The 19,112-nt window shown below is 41.2% G+C and overlaps 1 protein-coding gene across 1 annotated transcript in view; it reads right to left on the bottom strand.

The window, feature by feature from the left end:
- herc4 (HECT and RLD domain containing E3 ubiquitin protein ligase 4) overlaps window positions 1-19,112 on the bottom strand; it is a 115,955-nt gene that overhangs the window by 34,213 nt on the left and 62,630 nt on the right. Inside the window, exon 14 of the mRNA XM_084322198.1 lies at window positions 14,867-15,039. Within this exon, the coding sequence (XP_084178324.1) occupies window positions 14,867-15,039 (173 nt within the window). The remainder of the gene's footprint in view (window positions 1-14,866; window positions 15,040-19,112) is intronic.

The raw sequence follows: 19,112 nt of genomic DNA, 5'->3' as shown, positions 1-19,112 counted from the left end.
CTCAATACACACAATTGTTAAGGGGATGCAGACCAGAGAAAGACTTTCATCTCGTTTACATCAGGGTCCCCCATTTTCAATTCATCAGGACATATATGACATACAGATAGACAGTACTGCTACATCTATACATTTATGACATGCCAGATTTGCAAATACAGTACTGTTTGTGATACAAAAAGAGTCAAGAAAAGAGAGTATATACATTTGACGTAGAAACTGTACATTGGAGGAGGTTGGGTGGGGTTGTGTGGGGGGGGGTTGGGTACATTGGGATATTGACAACCATACTGGGTCATTTACATTGGAGGTGGTTGGGGGGGGGACACACTGTATAAACAAGCAAAACTGTACATTGGGGGGGGGGGGGGCACTGTACAAACAAGCAAAATTGTACATTGGAATATTGACAAAACCATACTAGGTAAATTACTGTACATTGGAGGGGGTTGGGTTAGGACATTTACAGGGGCCAGTTTCGAATTGCAGTCTCCCGTAGGTGTCCCTTGAGTGGTTTTGAAAGTGGGTAGTGATTCACATTCCTTTACAGCTTTGGGTAGGGCATTCCACATTGATGTGGCATAATTGCGAAACGTGTTTAGTCCCTTGTTTGAGCCGAATCTGGGTTTAACATGATTTGTGGAGCTCCCTCTGGTGTTGTGATTGTGGTATTCACTGACCTTTGGGAAGTATTTTGACATGTACATGGGTACCTTGGTCGTGTAGTGTATCTTGTAGACCAGGCCCATTGCAAGTTGCTGTACTCTTGTCGTCTACTCTAAGCCATCCTAGGTTGTCAAAGTGGGCAGGGGTGAGGTGGGTTCTAGGAGTAAGGTCAAGCAGTAGTCTGACCAATAATACTTGAGTAAAGTACAAAACCTAAAATTGCATTCATTCGTTCTTGTGTCTTCAATATCGCAAAGGCAAGGACAAATGTAAAAAGTCGATGTATATCTGTTAAAGGGGTACACTATGGAATAACTGACAAAGAAGTAAAAATGTGTAGTTCGATATACATTTAAGAAATTATTCAAATATAAGGTGATACATAAATATAAAACCTTATTATTATCCTAATTATATGTTATTATAACATAACTATTAAAATTGTGACACATATATAAAAAACAAATGAATAAATGTGTATACGTTTTGTATATAAAACTATGAAACTTTTGTACCCTTTTGTTTTTGCTAAATTATGTATGTTTTTTGTTCGTTTTTTTTGTAAATAATGTAATGTAAAGAGGGCAGGCAATTATAAGCCGCAGCTTCAGCCTACACCTTTTCGGTAATTTTCTTTCTTTTATAAATGTTCTACTACTGTACATTGCTTTGTAAAAGAAGACAAAGCAATCCATTCATTCATTCAGAGCCGTCTCTACACCTGTGCGTCACACAGCCTGCGAAGCGGCTCTGCCCGAGCGCCTCATCACTGTTAACAACAACTGACACTTTGCCTAGGGCTGTGGATGCGGTAGTGATGCGCGACAATCCATTATCAGCTGATCAGAGATGCGCATCAACCATAATTAACTACAACAAGGCAGTCCGTTTTAAGGAGCACTTCACCAAATATAAACAATGCCGATTTATTTTGCACATAATCTCACACACATCCAACAGCTTTGCACACATTCATTTAGTTTGACAGTTCAATGAAATCATAAAAAGGTGGCGGTCCCTATAAGACAAGCGGTATTGCTATTTTTTCCATCTACATCATTTAATTGAGCTGTAATCAACACAACACAAGGATTCAATGTCACCGGTCACTGGTGGCCATATTCAAACTCATTTACTCTGTCAAACTAAATTAATGTGTGCAAAACCGTTTTAGAACGTGTGTGATTATGTGCAAAATACATGTGAGCTGCCAGTGCAGGTTGCATGTTGGTGAAACTCTCTCCACCTGCACCAATCTATTCAATAATATGCTCACTATATAGGGTTGGGTACACCCATCCCAATTTAGTCGCTATGCCAATTCCCTTCCTGGTCGTTGCGCGCATTGCCCCACTGTTGGCCTGGGGAGGGTGTAGAACTACCACATGCCTCCTCCGATACATGTGGAGTCACCAGCCGCTTCTTTTTACCTGACAGCGAGGAGTTTCACTGGGGGAACGTAACGCGTGTGGAGGTTCACGCCATCTCCCCCAGATCCCCTCCCTGCTGAACAGGTGCCCCGACCGACCAGTAGGAGTCGCAGTTTACAACGACCAGGACGCATATGTAGGGACGACTGACCAAGCCGGAGGTACCGCCGACAGCTGGATTCGATCCCAGAGTCTCTGCGGTGGTAGGATAGTGCTTAGTCCACTGTGCTACCCAGCCAACCCAGAGCTCTGTACTTTTAAGGGTACCGACCGAATTACATTGGTACTACAGAGTACCGATTCATGCTAGATCAATTGGTACCATGTTTCGGTACCTTTACATGTTTAGTATAACATGAGTAATATTACTAGAGTAGGAAGAGGGAGCCTTTTCCACAAATATATATACTGTCCCATCTCTTGGATCTTTGGAAAGACCAGACGAGGTTAGAGGAGTTTGATCATATTTACTGAGAATGGCCAGATAATGTTGATATTTAAACATTTAAAAACATAATACATGCGATTCATTTTATGTGGTGTGTTACAACAATAAATAACAATGTTCTAAATAATATATAATTGGACTTATTATTATTATTTTCTTTTTTACAACTGAAATTAAATTCTTTGTTATTACAGAGAGTTAAGTACAGAAAAAAGGTACCGTTGGGTACCGATACCGTATTCCAGGAACTGGTACCGGTATGGCACCCAATTATATTTGTGTTGAGAGCATCTTTGGAGCAGAGCATATATACCACCAAATACAAACTATATAACCACCAATCATTCCGGTTTGAACGCAATGTGAAGCGATACGCGTTTGGTTACAGCTCCGCTCCCGTCAACGTTAATTTAGTTTAAAAACCTTATTTGAACAATACCAAAAGAGATTAAACCACATCGTATGTATTGATAAGACCTTCTACTAACTATATCGAAAGACATAAAGACTCAACATGGATATTAAGGATAAGAAAAAGGGTGGAAAGAGATTCGGCACAGATACTCCAACAGCGCCGATTTTGACACGGTCAAAGAATACAACAGGCGAGGCAGCGGCGGTACCGTTGTTGACTAGCCCCGATGGGGAGACTATAGTGGAGAATATACCGGGACCAACGACGACAGGCCCCGAGAGGGAGACAGCAGTTGACAACACAACGGTAACGACGTGTAAAAATACCGTAAGAGATAAAGCAGGGGAATTTGAGAAGATAATCTCCAACAAACCCATCGGGTCCATCATTGCACCCACAACATCAACTGACACAAGCAGTGCAATTTCACAACCCGACTTCAACTCTCTGACTATCCTGATGAAGGAACAGATGGTCGCTTTCAAATTACACATCGAGGAACTCAAAGATGAATTCAAAGCACACGTCGATGCTAAATTCGAAGAGGTTATGGAAGCAGCCGCTGCACAGGCCGGGCGAATCACGGCAGTGGAGAATACGGTGATAGAAATGACACAGATGGTCCAAGAGAACGAGAAGAACGTCAACGATGGATTAACAGAGGTATCGAAGGAGATAAAACAGGTGGAAGAAGAGTGTCGGAAGAAAATACAAGAAGTCGAAGAGGAAGCAAGGGAGAGGCAGCTCGAGACCCAACGTTACTACAGGCGAAATAATATCCGCATTGTGGGACTGGATGAATCAGTCAATTGCACAGACGACAGCTTTCCAACAGTGTTAGTAGATATTTTAGGTAATAACACCCTTCCCACAGCGCCGACAGTGGACCAATGTTACAGAGTCGGTACACAAGGCCAAAGAGTTAACGGTCCGAGAGTTATCATTGTTACCCTGCGCAAGACGGTAATAAGAGACGCCATCATTAGAGGAGCGTGCAATCAAAGGGGGAAACTGAAATATGGTGAAAATTCAATATCTATCTACGAAGATCTATGCAAGGAGGCCATCGCTCAGCGTTTCCCCTACAAGGATGTGATGCAGAGAATGTTTAAGAGTGGTCTCAGGCCAATCCTTAACTACCCGGCACTATTATCGATCTTGGGAAAAGACGGTATTAGGCAGGGAATACGCACGCCTAAAGCCGCCGAAGATTACATGAAGCAACATGGATCTGGTCCCCCCCGGGCAGGATGCAACACTGGCTCAGAACAGATAAGCCTATTCATCTCTCTCTCTTTGTATTTTAGTAATTTTATTAGAATTACTTTACCACGGCTCAACAAAAGTAACAGATGATATGCACGCTGACAACAATAAGGCACAAGATGTTTAATATGGCTCGTAAGACATTATATTTACAGTCTTCTGGTCTCTGTGGAGACAATAATCCAACATTGACATTATGAACATTCTGGAACATTCTGGGCTCCTCTCTCGACTGCTCAGGGACACAAAGGAATATCCCGGAAAATACTAGTAGGTCATGACCCCTGGGTAGGAAGATCATTCTGGAACATAACAGCAGTGTTTACATATTTACTAGGGCATTCTACAACCTTCTAGAATATAATGCACCCCTTCAACGAAGGCCTGTAAATTTAACATTAACATCCGGTGTGAATAAGCATAGATCTAAGGACTGAAGTTTAATTAGGCTTTAATAAGGCTTAAAAAAAAAATACATCTAAATGTATAAGCACGACAAGGTTATTCTAATATTTTAAATAATTACTCCACTGATTTAGAGATTTGCACAATGTAGCTCTAAAAGTCTCTGTTTCTCTTTTTTCTCTTTACTCAATTTTATTTTATCTGTTTTTCTCTGAATTTTATTTTAGTTCTCACTATTTTTTTTAATTTTTATCTTTCATTGTTATTTTTTTCATTTTAAGGTGTTAGTATTTATCTCCACTCTTTTCCTTTTTTCTGATGTTTCCTACATAAGTTAGTAGAAGGTTCAAATGAATATATCAATGAAGGTATATTTTTCATTTTTCACACTATTGTTAGTACATTAATGGGAAGGCGCAAGGCCAAAAGCGACATTCTATTGAATTAGAATGAAAGTTTTAGATCCTATGGCAATTAGCATAGGAAGAGTAGGATTACAAAGCTCAATTTGGGTAATCCGGTGGCCTAAGGGAGGGAGTCATACGCGTAGGATGTGTCTATGGGACACAATCCTGTACGACTCTCGGTGGGAGGGGGGGAAAGGGGATTTTTATTTGTATATATGTATGTTTTTAAGCTCGGCTCTCAACGGGACCTCACTAGTTGGATGTATATCTATTGTAGCCTCGCACTCCAGAAGCATTACCAACAACTACACAACAACATGTATAGATTATGGCTAGTTTGAATATAATGATCTGGAACACTGGGGGAATAAATAACCAACACAAACGCAAAAGCGTGCTCACACTGATGAAAAAAGAACAGGTGGACGTGGCTCTGCTAAGCAAAACGCACATTCTAGAGAAAGACATATATACGTTAGCGGACAACACATATCATAACATTAGTCACTCTTCTTTTGGTACGAGAACTCTGGGTGTAGCCATAGTCGTTAGACGGAAGTTGAATATTGAATTAAAGAATCGATGCACAAAACTGGCTGAACTGGAAACGCTTTACTCAACGTTATTTAATTCTTTAGAATACAACAACTTAAAGGAAAACTCCAACATTTTGGGAAATTAGCTTATTTAACATCTTCCCTGGAGTTAGACAAGAAGATACATACCTTTTTTGTCTCTGTGCGTGCATTTAGCTTAGGGAACAGTCGCTCCGTTAGCATAGCTTAGCTTCATCACTGGAAGTGAGGCGGGGCCGGAGCCTTACAGTGTATAGTTTGATTGATCGATTGAAAAGTTTATTAACAGATTGCAGAATACACTCCAAATACAACTCCAAAACGTTCATGTAAACATGTTGTGACCTGTGTATTCACCACGTGGAGAAATAAAAAATAATTGAATTAGACAATTACGTTTTATAAGCAAATATACTGGGAATTTTTTTTTTGCCCAACCACTCCTCTCTGAGCGCAGCCAGTGATTTCAACGTGTCGTCGTGATTGTTGACACTCATTCGTTCAAAGGATCCGAACCGATTGAAGTTTATGGATACCATGACTTGAAATCCTCTTACCTTGATGATTAAAAGCTTCCCCAATTTAGAAAACAGTAATCCAATGGCTGGTATTGATAATATACTACTAACGCTCGGAGCTAACCAGCAACCGGACACTCAAGCAGATAACGAGAGCAATGACTTCCTTTCTGGGGGGTTTCAAAATAAAAGAGCGACGTCTATAGCAGCGGAAAATGTTTATTTTGTACATTATCTAACGTTAACACGAACCTAAACTAACGTTACAACTAACCTAAAGTTAGTTTAGGTTCGTGTTAACGTTAGATAATGTACAAAATAAACGTTTTCCGCTGCTATAGACGTCGCTCTTTTATTTTGAAACCCCCCAGAAAGGAAGTCATTGCTCTCGTTATCTGCTTGAGTGTCCGGTTGCTGGTTAGCTCCGAGCGTTAGTAGTATATTATCAATACCAGCCATTGGATTACTGTTTTCTAAATTGGGGAAGCTTTTAATCATCAAGGTAAGAGGATTTCAAGTCATGGTATCCATAAACTTCAATCGGTTTGGATCCTTTGAACGAATGAGAATGTCAACAATCACGACGACACGTTGAAATCACTGGCTGCGCTCAGAGAGGAGTGGTTGGGCAAAAAAATTGTTCCCAGTATATTTGCTTATAAAACGTAATTGTCTAATTCAATTATTTTTTATTTCTCCACGTGGTGAATACACAGGTCACAACATGTTTACATGTATTCTGCAATCTGTTAATAAACTTTTTAATCAATCAATCAAACTATACACTGTAAGGCTCCGGCCCCGCCTCACTTCCAGTGATGAAGCTAAGCTATGCTAACGGAGCGACTGTTCCCTAAGCTAAATGCACGCACAGAGACAAAAAAGGTATGTATCTTCTTGTCTAACTCCAGGGAAGATGTTAAATAAGCTAATTTCCCAAAATGTTGGAGTTTTCCTTTAACTCGACTAGAAAATCAAGTTAAGGTACTAAAAAAAGAGATCAATGCCATATACAGACAACAATCGGAAATACAAATACGTAGCACAAGACAACAGCAGTACTCCCAAGGTTCTAAACCTAGTCACCTATTAGCCATGCGATTAAGAATTAATGCAACATTTGCAGATATAACTATTAACTACCATTAGAGCACAACAAGTACTTGTTACAGACCCTGAAAAATAAATGTGACATTCAAAGAATTCTACTCCAACTTATATAAATCAGAAACGACCTTCGATCAAAAAAAAATTTACACATATCTTAATCAAATTATTCTCCCTAAACTTTCAGAAGATGACGCTAAACAGTTAGAAACACCGATCGATCACACTAGAGGAACTCAAGAAGGCCATATCTGAAATGCAAAGTGGTAAGGCTCCTGGAAGAGACGGTATCCCACCAGAAATGTACCTCTCTTGTTGGGACATAATTGGACCCTTATTACTAAATATGATCTTATACTCAGTCAAGGAGGGGAACTTCCATAAGAACGACAATATTGCACTCATAACAGTCCTCCTTAAAAAAGACAAAGACCCCACCGAGTGCGGTAGTTACAGACCCTTAAGCCTCCTCGGAACCGATATCAAACTGTACTCTAAGGTATTAGCCATCAGATTACAAAAGCATATGACGTCTTTAGTTCATCCGGACCAAACTGGCTTCATAAGAGGCCGCCTGATCACTGATAACATAAGACGATTACTGCACGTACTAGATGCCGACAAGGACGACACCATACCTAAGGTGATGCTGTCCCTGGATGCAATGAAAGCCTTTGACAGGCTGGAATGGTCGTATCTATGGGCAGTATTAGAGAAGATGGGGTTAGGTAAAGGTTTCATTGATATGATTAAAGTAGTATACAAAGACCCATCGGCCATGATTACAACAGGTATAATCACCTCCGGAATCTTTCCGGTATCACGCTCAGCTAGACAGGGTTGCCCTCTTAGTCCCGGACTATTCAATCTATCATTAGAGCCTTTAGCACAATATATAAGACAATCCCAATCCATAGAACCAATCGTAATCAAGGGCACACAACATAAAATTAGTTTATATGCGGACAACGTAATACTGTTCATGCAAAACCCCAACACCACACTGCCTCATCTGCTCAAGTTGATTGAGAACTTTGGAGATTTATCGGGATTCAAGATAAATTGGCCGAAGTCGGCTTTCCTTCCACTTAACGCCCCTGCAAAAAAAGATATAACCCTCCCAGGAGAGATACCTATGGTAAAACACTTTAGATGTTTGGGAGTGGAAATATTCCCCACCATAAGACAAACGGTGAAGCACAATTACACAAAAATCCAAAACAAAATCAAAGACGACCTTGATAGGTGGGCAAAACTTAAAAACTCAGTACAGGCACGGATATTAGGGATGCTCGATATTGGCTTTTTTACCGATACCGATATTCCGATATTGTCCAACTCTTAATTTCGATACCGATATCAACCGATACCGATATATGCAGGGTTTCCCCCCAAAAAAACTGAATAATTTCAGGTAATTAATAATTTCACTGGATGCATTCAAAAGGCTTTCTAAATGTAAGCATTATCTGTGCAAAATATGATAATTAAAAAAGTAAAAATTAACATTACATATCTCTTGTTGAATTAAACCAACATGCATACTTTTGACAATAAATAAAATAAGAATTGGTTCTTACTTGCTTGCCTGGGTAAATAAAGGTTAAATAAATGTTAAAAAAAAAAAAAAAAAAAAAAAAAAATTACCGATACCGATATTTTCCGATATCACATTTTACTGCCGATATCGGCCGATAATATCGGACATCCCTAACGGATATCAATAGTTAAGATGGACGTACTACCTAGAATCAACTTCTTCAGCTCAATGCTACCGTTACCCCCTCCAGAGGGTTACTGGAAAAAATTACACTCCTCCACATACAAATTTATTTGGAATAACAAACCACCACATATAAAAAGATCCACCGCACAGAGAAATAAAGCAGACGGTGGCATGGCATTTCCAGATTTTTTCCCACTATTTTAAGGCGTACACTTTAAGACCATTGACAACATGGTTTGATCACCAAGCATTAGTATCCTGGAGAAAATTTGAAGAAAACATAGTAGCCCCACATAGACTGAAGGACATAGCATACACTAAACTATCAATTAAGCATTGCGAACGGAAATTTGGCCCCATAATTACTCATGCGATCCGGATATGGCGTGAAACAAAAAAAAATATCCTAACCCACATAAATGGCACAATCATACTCCCTTATTCAATAACAATGCACTCTTGATTGGAAAACGACCTATAAGATTCCCTATATGGGAAAAGCAAGGCATACACTCATTAGGGGATGTTTTTAACAAACAGGGTTTTTGTAGTTATGAAGAAATACGCAAAAAATTTAATCTCACCAAGTCCACACATCTTTTTTACATAGTTATTGTTGTGAAGGATCAGATTAAACCGAATATATATATTTATTTATGGATATATATTTAATAGTATTTGTATATCGTTTGATATCCCTTGTATATTCCTTGTACATATACACGGAATATCCCTTTATTCTACTACAGCCCATAATAGTTCATTCTCTTATTGGACAAAAGGACCAGGCGCCAGGGACCGGCCCCTGGCGTTCAAGTTCAAAGGTACCGACGAGACATGCCCTTACTAGCCTCAGCTCCGCGCAGGAATACGGCTACCGAAAGCAGAGCGGCACTACTTGTCCACTGTGCATATAAATATGGCGCAAGAAATGTAGAATTCCTCTTAGTCCTTTACCCTTCTACCCAACTAAGTAACAAGACGTGAAGCCTCACCCCACGATACCGCGTGCGGTGCAGTACGGCCTGTTTGGCCTTAGAATAGCAGTGAGACCTCGTGCGAATTAATAGCTGAATTGCCAGAGTTTGGCACCGTATTTCTATTAAGTAATAATAGTCTATTATGTATGGTGCATCGTACGGTTAGAGTTCTAAAGTGAGCAGCACCCCCATCGCTTCCTCGCGTTATCTAGAGTCTTAACCAGGTTGGGCAGACCACACGTGGTGCTTTCATCCGAGGAGTTCTAGGCGAGGACGAGTGGACCTGCACATTGGATTACCTACCCCGACGACTGCTGAGCCGTATACGGCATGGAATATCTATTTGCTTTGGTGCTTTGATTTGTGGAGCGGATAATCGCCAACACCGGTGAGTGTTGGATTTACCCCGAGAGGAGCCAAGGTGAGACGGCGCTCAGACCAGACTGAGGTCGCCTCGCTTCTCCTTCGTTGTGGACCTACAGCTACAGCTATCGTCTACAAGAGAGCCCAAGTGTATTCATCTGTGGATCAAGGTTCTACGGGCACTGTGTTCTGTACCTGAACTCTCCCTAGAAATCGTTGACCAGACGGGATACAGCCGACGGCTCTCCTACCCCCCCTACTGGCTTACAACCGGCAGGACCCTTTACAGTATATCCCGCTATAATCATTAAGTGCCATCGTTATAATTCCCTAAGAGCCAGGTTGTATACTTGCTTCCTGTGTAACCAGAGATTGGACATTCAGTGTTGATTTGCATACGAGTACTCATTTGCCTTACAAGAGCATTCAATTCAAATCATAAATGTAATAAGTAACTATTATATGTACCTTTTGCTATATATTAAATATTTGACTATTACCTTTGTGTGGACCTGATTTCATATGTGGGAAAGTGTTCATCATACTTAGATATCGTGTACTGTATGGCCAGTAATTAAAGTACATAAAGCGGTAGTGGTTTAATGATACCATACTTATCAATACAGTCAGGGAATTGTACCCCTCAGTTACAGTTATTGTTATGTTTGAAGACTCAAGGTGTTCCATTAAAGAAACCAATTGAACACCACAGATACCACAAATTCTTCTATGAAAGAGAGACATCGAGAGGTTTTGTTTCAGATTTTTACCATCAATTACTAACGTCCTCGTATGAAACCCTCCACCTAGACTCCGTCTGGAGGAGGGATATACCAGACCTGGAAAGTGATTTTGATTGGCAAGAAGCCTGGGCAAATGTTCGACTCACATCAAGGAACCCGGACCATCAACAAATCAATCTTAACTATATTCACAGGACATACTTGACTCCTATAAGACTGAAAAAAATGGGTCTTATACAAGACTCCAAATGCTCCTTATGTACAAATGGGGACGAGGGGACATTTATGCACATGTACTGGGACTGCCCACCAGTTAAGATATTCTGGAAAGAGGTGACCCAGCAATTATCAAATCTCTTAACTTGGAATATACCTGTACACCCCTCTGTATTACTGCTGAATGATGTTTTTGAGTGTGCAGTACATCCACAGCTAAAGAGATTGGTTTTATCGGGTATCACAGTGGCTAAAAAGCTGATAGCATCACGATGGTTCCAACCGGAAAAAATTTGCCGAAAGGTCTCGGTTATTACATATCTCAATGTGATCTATCAAGAAATATCTACAGCAAGAATTTTGGGTCTCAATGAATCCAAAATGACATTGTGGTTAGAAGTGGTGGAGAAAATAAAAGCTAGCATATAATGGTAATGTCTGGTTAGGAGCGAGGGAAAATGGATGGATTATCCAATGGGGGGTCCGGGAGGGGGGGGTACGAGCTAGAGCATATGTGTGTAGGTTTTTAGATAACAGGTATTAAGGGTATATCCTATATAAGACAATTAACTAAAATGTGATTTCATTGGATGTACACTGTCAACTAATGCTTGTATATCTTATCGTGTGTTGTCATGTTTGTTTATGTGTTTGTTTAAAAAATAATAAAAAAATAAAATACATAACCACCAATCAATGCCTGGTCACACTGCCACAAAACCCCAGCTTTTTCAATCAAAGGCGGGGTCAGCAGCTTCTTCCAGTCTCCTTCTTTGGAGCTCAAGAACCCAGAGTGCTTCTTAGACAGAAAGACCCCCAATATGGCTGCTTTTTTTCTTTATATATAGCGCTTTTATCCAAAGCGCTTTACAATTTGTTGCTCACATTTTACCCATTCACTCACACATTCACTCACCGACGGCGGAGGCAACCATGCAAGGTGCCAACCTGCTCATCTGGGGCAATTAGGGGTTAAGTGTCTTGCCCAAGGAGCGAGAATCGAACCGGGAACCTCCGGATTGCCAGACGACTGCTCTACCTCCCGAGCCACTGTCGCCCCAATAGAGGATTAAATGGATCCCTTTAACACTTTGCGCGATATGCGTGATGTGTTGTTAAAAGCGCAATGCTGTAATATATAGGAATACGTGGCAGTGTTTGTAGGGCTATAACTATATTCTATATTATAGCTATGGATACAATATTTGACATCACCTATCTATCGTTCAATATGAGAAAAGGAAATAATCTTTTCATCCATACATTCCCGTTTTATACCGTGGTGAATATGACTCGTTTTAGAATAATCCTGTCTAATCCCAGAAAACTACACTATGCAGCAATACGTGCAATTCACTAAAAACATTATCATTTCTCGCCTGTACACCATAGGCGGCGGGTATATAAGGCCAGGCTAGGCTATGCCTACCCAAATTGTTATGCTGGGAATCTTGAAATGTATAGAATATATGTGCGCAGGCTGCTGGCTATTGTGTGTGTCTTGTGCTGAAGCCTGCTGGCCAAGGTGTCAACGACGAAGGTGTCAGTCGGCTAGGTGGCAGCGTTTAACATTCCAGGTACAGGCAGTAACCAATCACACGTAGGCTCAGGTTAAATAATGTAGCCAATCACATCATTCGATCATCCTGATCCCGCAGTAAAGTAAACATCTGCATTCCGAATCTCCGCCCGCCGATCGCTTTGTAGCAAACACCAGCACGCTATTTTGAGTAAAATTTCAAAAAGCTAAATGGATATACGGTATTTTTCTAAGGCATATAAACAAAGTAATTTAGAAGCTGCACCGGGCTGCCCCTGGACATAACTACGGATCACCGGAGGCTGTATGTTGCTTTATCTTGCCATACAGGGCTTGCTCTAAGTCTAAGAGGACATGATGAGTCAGAGTTCATCAAATCGTTAGAACTACTGTATGTACATTGTTTTCAAAGCATGATGAGATCCAAATGATCCATGATTCAAGTTGTGAACGGTCTTTCTCAGCAATGAAGCACATCACATACAAAACTGGCTAAGAACAACAATGCGCCAGGAGAGTCTGCTATTGCATTAAGGTAAGACAATGGTTAATCTATTATTGGATGCCTTCATTTGAACACTTAATTTGCACTATATATTAAATGAGTGGGGCTCGCCTTGCATAGCCTAGTGGGTGTGTGTATTGACAAAAAAGGAAAAAATGTGCACGCTCCACGCTATATTGCCTACCCAAATGTTCATCTAACCCGCCGCCTATGCTGTACACGCTACTGTTTTGAAATAACATCTATATTATCGGTATTATGTTTCATCATGAATGCATGAAAGGGTGGGGTGGGGTCGTTTTTTTATGCTTTGATCGTCACCAACTGCACACGTTGTGGAGTAAAATACACACATATTGTGATCGAAGTGAAATCATGGTTGGATCACAGCAGGATTGATACCATATAGGCCTTACCTTCACTAAGATGTACCCCAAAAAGAATATTCCAATTATCTGATCGCGAGTCCCAGTATTGGTGTCGATCGTGTCGCCAACATAATCCGCCACACATCATGGACCAGGAGCAATTCACGTTTCTCAATCCGATCCGGACGCTTAATCATTTTAGGCAACCAGCTTGCGCCTAGCCACGCCCCCGCGGCAGCCGTAATTCCCCCTCTTTTAACATCGACGGTTAGCTCAACTGGTTCGCCGCCTTGCTGTGGATCCTGCGGTGCGTTGGTGACAAGTTCGAATCCCTTCATTTTTTTTTTAACGTGCATTCTTTCGCCGGTTAAGTTTAGGCATTGTTTCGGAGTTGGTTAAGGTTAGGGTTAAGTTTAGGCATTGTTTCGGAGTTGGTTAAGGTTAGAAGGGTTAAGTTTAGGCATTGTTTCGGAGTTGGTTAAGGTTAGAAGGGTTAAGTTTAGGCATTGTTTCGGAGTTGGTTAAGGTTAGAGTTTGTCTTAGAGCATGGCAATATTCTTTCGGAGTTGGTTAAGGTTATGGTTAAGTTTAGGCATTGTTTCGGAGTTGGTTAAGGTTAGGGTTAAGTTTAGGCATTGTTTCAGAGTTGGTTAAGGTTAGAGTTTGTCGCAGAGCATGGCAATAGAATGCAGCCTATTTCCGCGCTGCCGCGGTCACATGGGCGTCGTGGCCAATCAGAGAAACGCTGAACACAAGTTGGTTGCCTAAAATGTTGACGCGATCGGGAAAAACCGGTCCCCTTGCCCGACCAATAGAAATCCGACCGGAGACCTCTGATCGAGCCACAGGCCAAGATATCATGTTTCAAAGGGTGCTCGATACTGCCACCTGGGTGGATGCGGCCGGTATTGCACATTGGCATTCTCAAAATGATTCCCCATGTTAACCCAGATGTCCGTGTGTCTGTAATGAATGGAAATATTGAATAAAAGAAATAACGATGAAAACCCGACTATACTCAGGTCTGGTTCGGCGAGTTAACCCGACTATCATCGGGTATGGCGTCCAAAGTGTTAAATTAAGTATTGAGGCCAACATGTTGATGTTTTTTTATTTATTAATTTACACTGCATAGTGTTTAGCAGGTAGTATGGTCTGAGCCTTTCCTCACTAGATGGACAAACTCACCGCGTGCAGGACCTCCAGGAGCCGGAGCGAGGTGTCCAGGAAGCAAGTGAACATCCTCTGCTCCGAGTGGGGGATCCCCACCTTGTGCATCCTCAGCAGATACACCACCACCTCCTTGTACAACTCCACCAGCCTCTGGAAGACCGTGGGATCAAATGTAGACCACCAATTCCCTGGTGGAGCAAAAACAAAGACATCTAGACCGGGGGATCAAATGTAGACCACCAATTCCCTGGTGGAGCAAAAACAAAGACATCTAGACCGGGAATCAAATGTAGACCACCAATTCCCTGGTGGAGCAAAGACATCTAGACCGGGGGATCAAATGTAGACCACCAATTCCCTGGTGGAGCAAACACAAAGACATCTAGTAAGTAAGACGGTTCTATTTCAAGAAACAATTATTATTATTATTTTAAAATCATTGTCAGGTGAGGGGGGGGGGGGTGAAGCTCCTGCTCCTTTTATCAACTGGTTTGTCCGTTACAATTAAAAATCACTTACACCAGTATTTGGACGTTTGATATCACAATATAATTGAACAAATTGTGAAACGTCCTTACATTCGCTTGTTTTGGGGGGGATGGGCAATAAGGCTGGTTAATTAACTAGCCCAGCACCTCATTAACACAGGTGTATGTGTGTGTGTGTGTGGTGGGGGGCCTGCCCCAGCTAAAATGTTAATTAATGCAGCACCACAAAACAAAATACACCTCATTCAATCTTACGTAACGACTCGATTACTGCATTAGCTTACTTTATGGTATACACTCCAAACTTCTCAACAACCCTGTCCTTCAACACCTCCATTAGCTCCTCAAAGAACAACAAATCCATGTCACACTCCTCCTCCTCCTCCTCCTCCTCCTCACTTCATGATGTGGCCCCTCCTACAGCACACCCCCTGCAGTCTTAGAGAAACCGATGCCGACCTCCTCACCCCCACGAACACCTGGTGACGGGGTCTTTTGCTCTCCTTTTCCACCCTCTCAACTCCGTTTCACTCTTATTTACAAAATGCACTCAAAATCTGCTTTCAATCTCAGATAATTTCTTTTGTATCTCAACTTTGTTTACCATTATTGCATGTTTTTTTCTCTCTCCTTTGTTTCGATTGTACTTGTTCCTTTGTGAAGTGTGTGAGTATCCAGAAAAGTGCTTGTAAATTCTATGTATTATTATTTATTATTATTAATTATTATAATTATAATTATTATTATTATTATTATTATTATTATTATTATTATTATTATAATACATCATTACTCATTCACTGCCAACGACGAGTATAATCGTTATGGGTGCCAATCGCTGAACGGCAACAATGAGTAATCGAGTATACTCGTTATTTGATCGTTATTTCTTTTATTCTATATTTCTATTCATTACAGGCACACAGACTCTGGGTTAACATGGGGAATCATCATGAGAATGTAAAAGTGCAATACCGGCCGCATCACGCTAGACGGCGGTATCGAGCACCCTTGTATCTTTTTCTGTGGGACGGCCACATGTCGAAGCACGTCAAATATCTCCGATCCATATGTTGTGGTGGATTATGCCGTCGACCAAATGGACATTGGCTATACCAGATGTCGATCAAACAATTGGAATATTATTTTTGGAATACTCCCGATCACAGGTAAGGACGATTTGACGTACATTTTTGCTTGATCCTGCAATGCTTTCATACCGATCGGGCTGATAACCGTTTTTAGTGTTCAATGTGAATGGCGTTACTGACAATCAAATAATCAGAAACGACCCCCCCCCCCCCCCCCCCTTTCATGCATTCATGATGGAATATAATAGCTATGATCAGTGGTGCGTTATTGAAATCATCTGGGGTGACACGCACCACGAGCGCGCGTGCGCGCGCTCCCGCGAATGCGCATTTAATGTCCCCTCGCTTGGGCACAGACTAAAGACCGTGCCTAATTGCCTCTACGAATGGAATGTAACACGTCTTCACAACAAGTTAGGTGTGAATGTGTCTGAGAACGTATTTAACACACCTGACGACCGGCGCTATTGATATGCAAATAGCAAGTGAGCTTGCACACCGTGCTACCCCGTCCCATGAACAACGCATGCCTGGCTATGATATAGATTTGATTTCGGGATAATAGCGTATACAGGCAAGAAATGGCAACGTCTATAGTGGAATCGTAACTCAGGATTTCATGAATTACCCTAGACCGCTCTAAAACCATACTTATATTCACCACGGTATAACACGAGAACGTATGGATGGAAAAATGTATTCTTTCTCACATATTGAACGATAGATAGGTGATGTCAAATGGGCCATAGTAATGTATCCATAGCTATAATATAGAATATAGTTATAGCTCTAAAAACAAGGTGACTCAGTCCTATATTTTAGAGCGTGGTAGGAACAAACAATGCTCAAGTCAGTGGCATCCAATGAGTTAAGCACTGCTTCTTTCTGCCCCTTCTCGAACCAAATTCTATCTCTTGGTTTATTTTTATTTGTATGCGTGAGTGTGTTTGTGTGTATACGTATATGTTTGTATGTGTGTACAGTATGTAGATGTATGTATATTGTTTTTGCTTTTATCAATTTGTTGTTATAGTTGTGTGTTGGTTCGAGATAAATAAAAATCAATAAATCGATGTATGACTTGGCCATAATAAGGTAATTTATAGGCCTGATATTCTATATTCATATTTAATATTGCATGTGTCCGGATGGCAAAATTCAGTACTGTATCTACAAAAAAAACCTGTCAAGCATCTACCCTTTGTTTAATTTGCTTAGATTTCAAGTAGATTTTTTCACTTTTGGTCAATGTTAGCATGGTGTTATTCACAGTGAAAGATGAAAAAAAATAATATATAATTATTTATATTCTCCTTTGGTTCATTACAATTTACTCAAGCATAGTAACAGACAAAATATTTCTGACACTGGGAATACATTCCCTGATGTCCATAGATGTCCCTAGATACCAAAAACATGCAAATGGACCTGGTAGAAGTGGAGCAATCTTCCATTTACTTATGTACTTGTAGGCAGATTTTCAAAAAATATGGCTAGGGCTTAACAGGTTAAGCAAACATAACTACTATATGTGTCAGTACTATGGACAGACACATTTTCTAAATCCAAAAGCCAACAATATATGATATATATTTAGGATTCACAACTTCGAAGCACTGGAACCTTTTGAAAACAGTTGTGGTATGGCTCTCCGTTAGCTCCCAGACTCCCCCTGTTGTGAAGGATCAGATTGAACCGAATATATATATTTATTTATATATATATATTTAAATAGTGTTTGTATATCGTTTGATATCCCCTGTATATTCCTTGTACAATATGCACTGAATATCCCTATAGCCTACTAAACAGCCCATAATAGTTTCATTCTACCATTGGACGAGAACCTGGCGCCAGGTTGCCATACCCCTAGGTTCAAGTTCAATCGTGCCGCCCAACATGTCGTGGCAAGCCCCGGTTCCGTGTAGGAATACGTCTGGCGAAATACGAATGGTACTATTTGTTCATAGCGCATATATATATGGCGCAAGTAAAGTAGAACTTTCTTTTTAGTCCAGTTCTTTACCCTCCAACAGAGTGACAGACGCGAAGCCTCACCCACGACGCACGTGTGGTGTAGTAAGGCCTACTTGGCCTCAGAATAGGCATTGAGATATCGTGTGGATTAATAGTTGAATAGTCATAGTTTGGCACTATACCGTCGAGTTGGACGTATTCTATTAAGCTAATAATAGTCTATTTATGTATGGTGCATCGTTCGGTTAGAGTTATAAAGTTATCAGTACCCCCATCGTTCCTGACGTTATCTGGACGCTTAACCAGGCTGGGCAGACCCCTAGTGGTGCTTGCATCCGAGGAGCTCCGGGCCAGGGCGACTGGACCTGTATATTGGATTACTCTACCCGGACGACGGCGAGCCTTCCACGGCTTGGATTATGCTTTGGGTGCTTTGATTATTCCATGGATAACGGCCAACACTGCGGAGTGTTGGAACTACCCCCCGGAGAGGACTCCAGGTGAGACGGCGCTCTACACCAGTGAGGTCGCCTCACGTCTCTCCGTTGTGGACCGGCAGCTACCGTCCACCAGAGGGTCCAGCTGTATTCGTCTGCGGACCGAGGTTCTGTGGGCACCGTGTTCAAGACTTTGAATTCTCCCAAGAAATCGTCGGCCAGATGGGATACCGCCAGCGGCTTCTCTAACCCCCCCCTCCTACTGTCT

The sequence above is a fragment of the Notolepis coatsorum genome (genome assembly GCF_963971535.1).
Source record: "Notolepis coatsorum genome assembly, chromosome: 9".
NCBI lineage: Eukaryota > Metazoa > Chordata > Actinopteri > Aulopiformes > Paralepididae > Notolepis > Notolepis coatsorum.
Note: the sequence above shows the minus strand (reverse complement) of the source record. Positions and strands in the feature narration are given on the sequence as shown.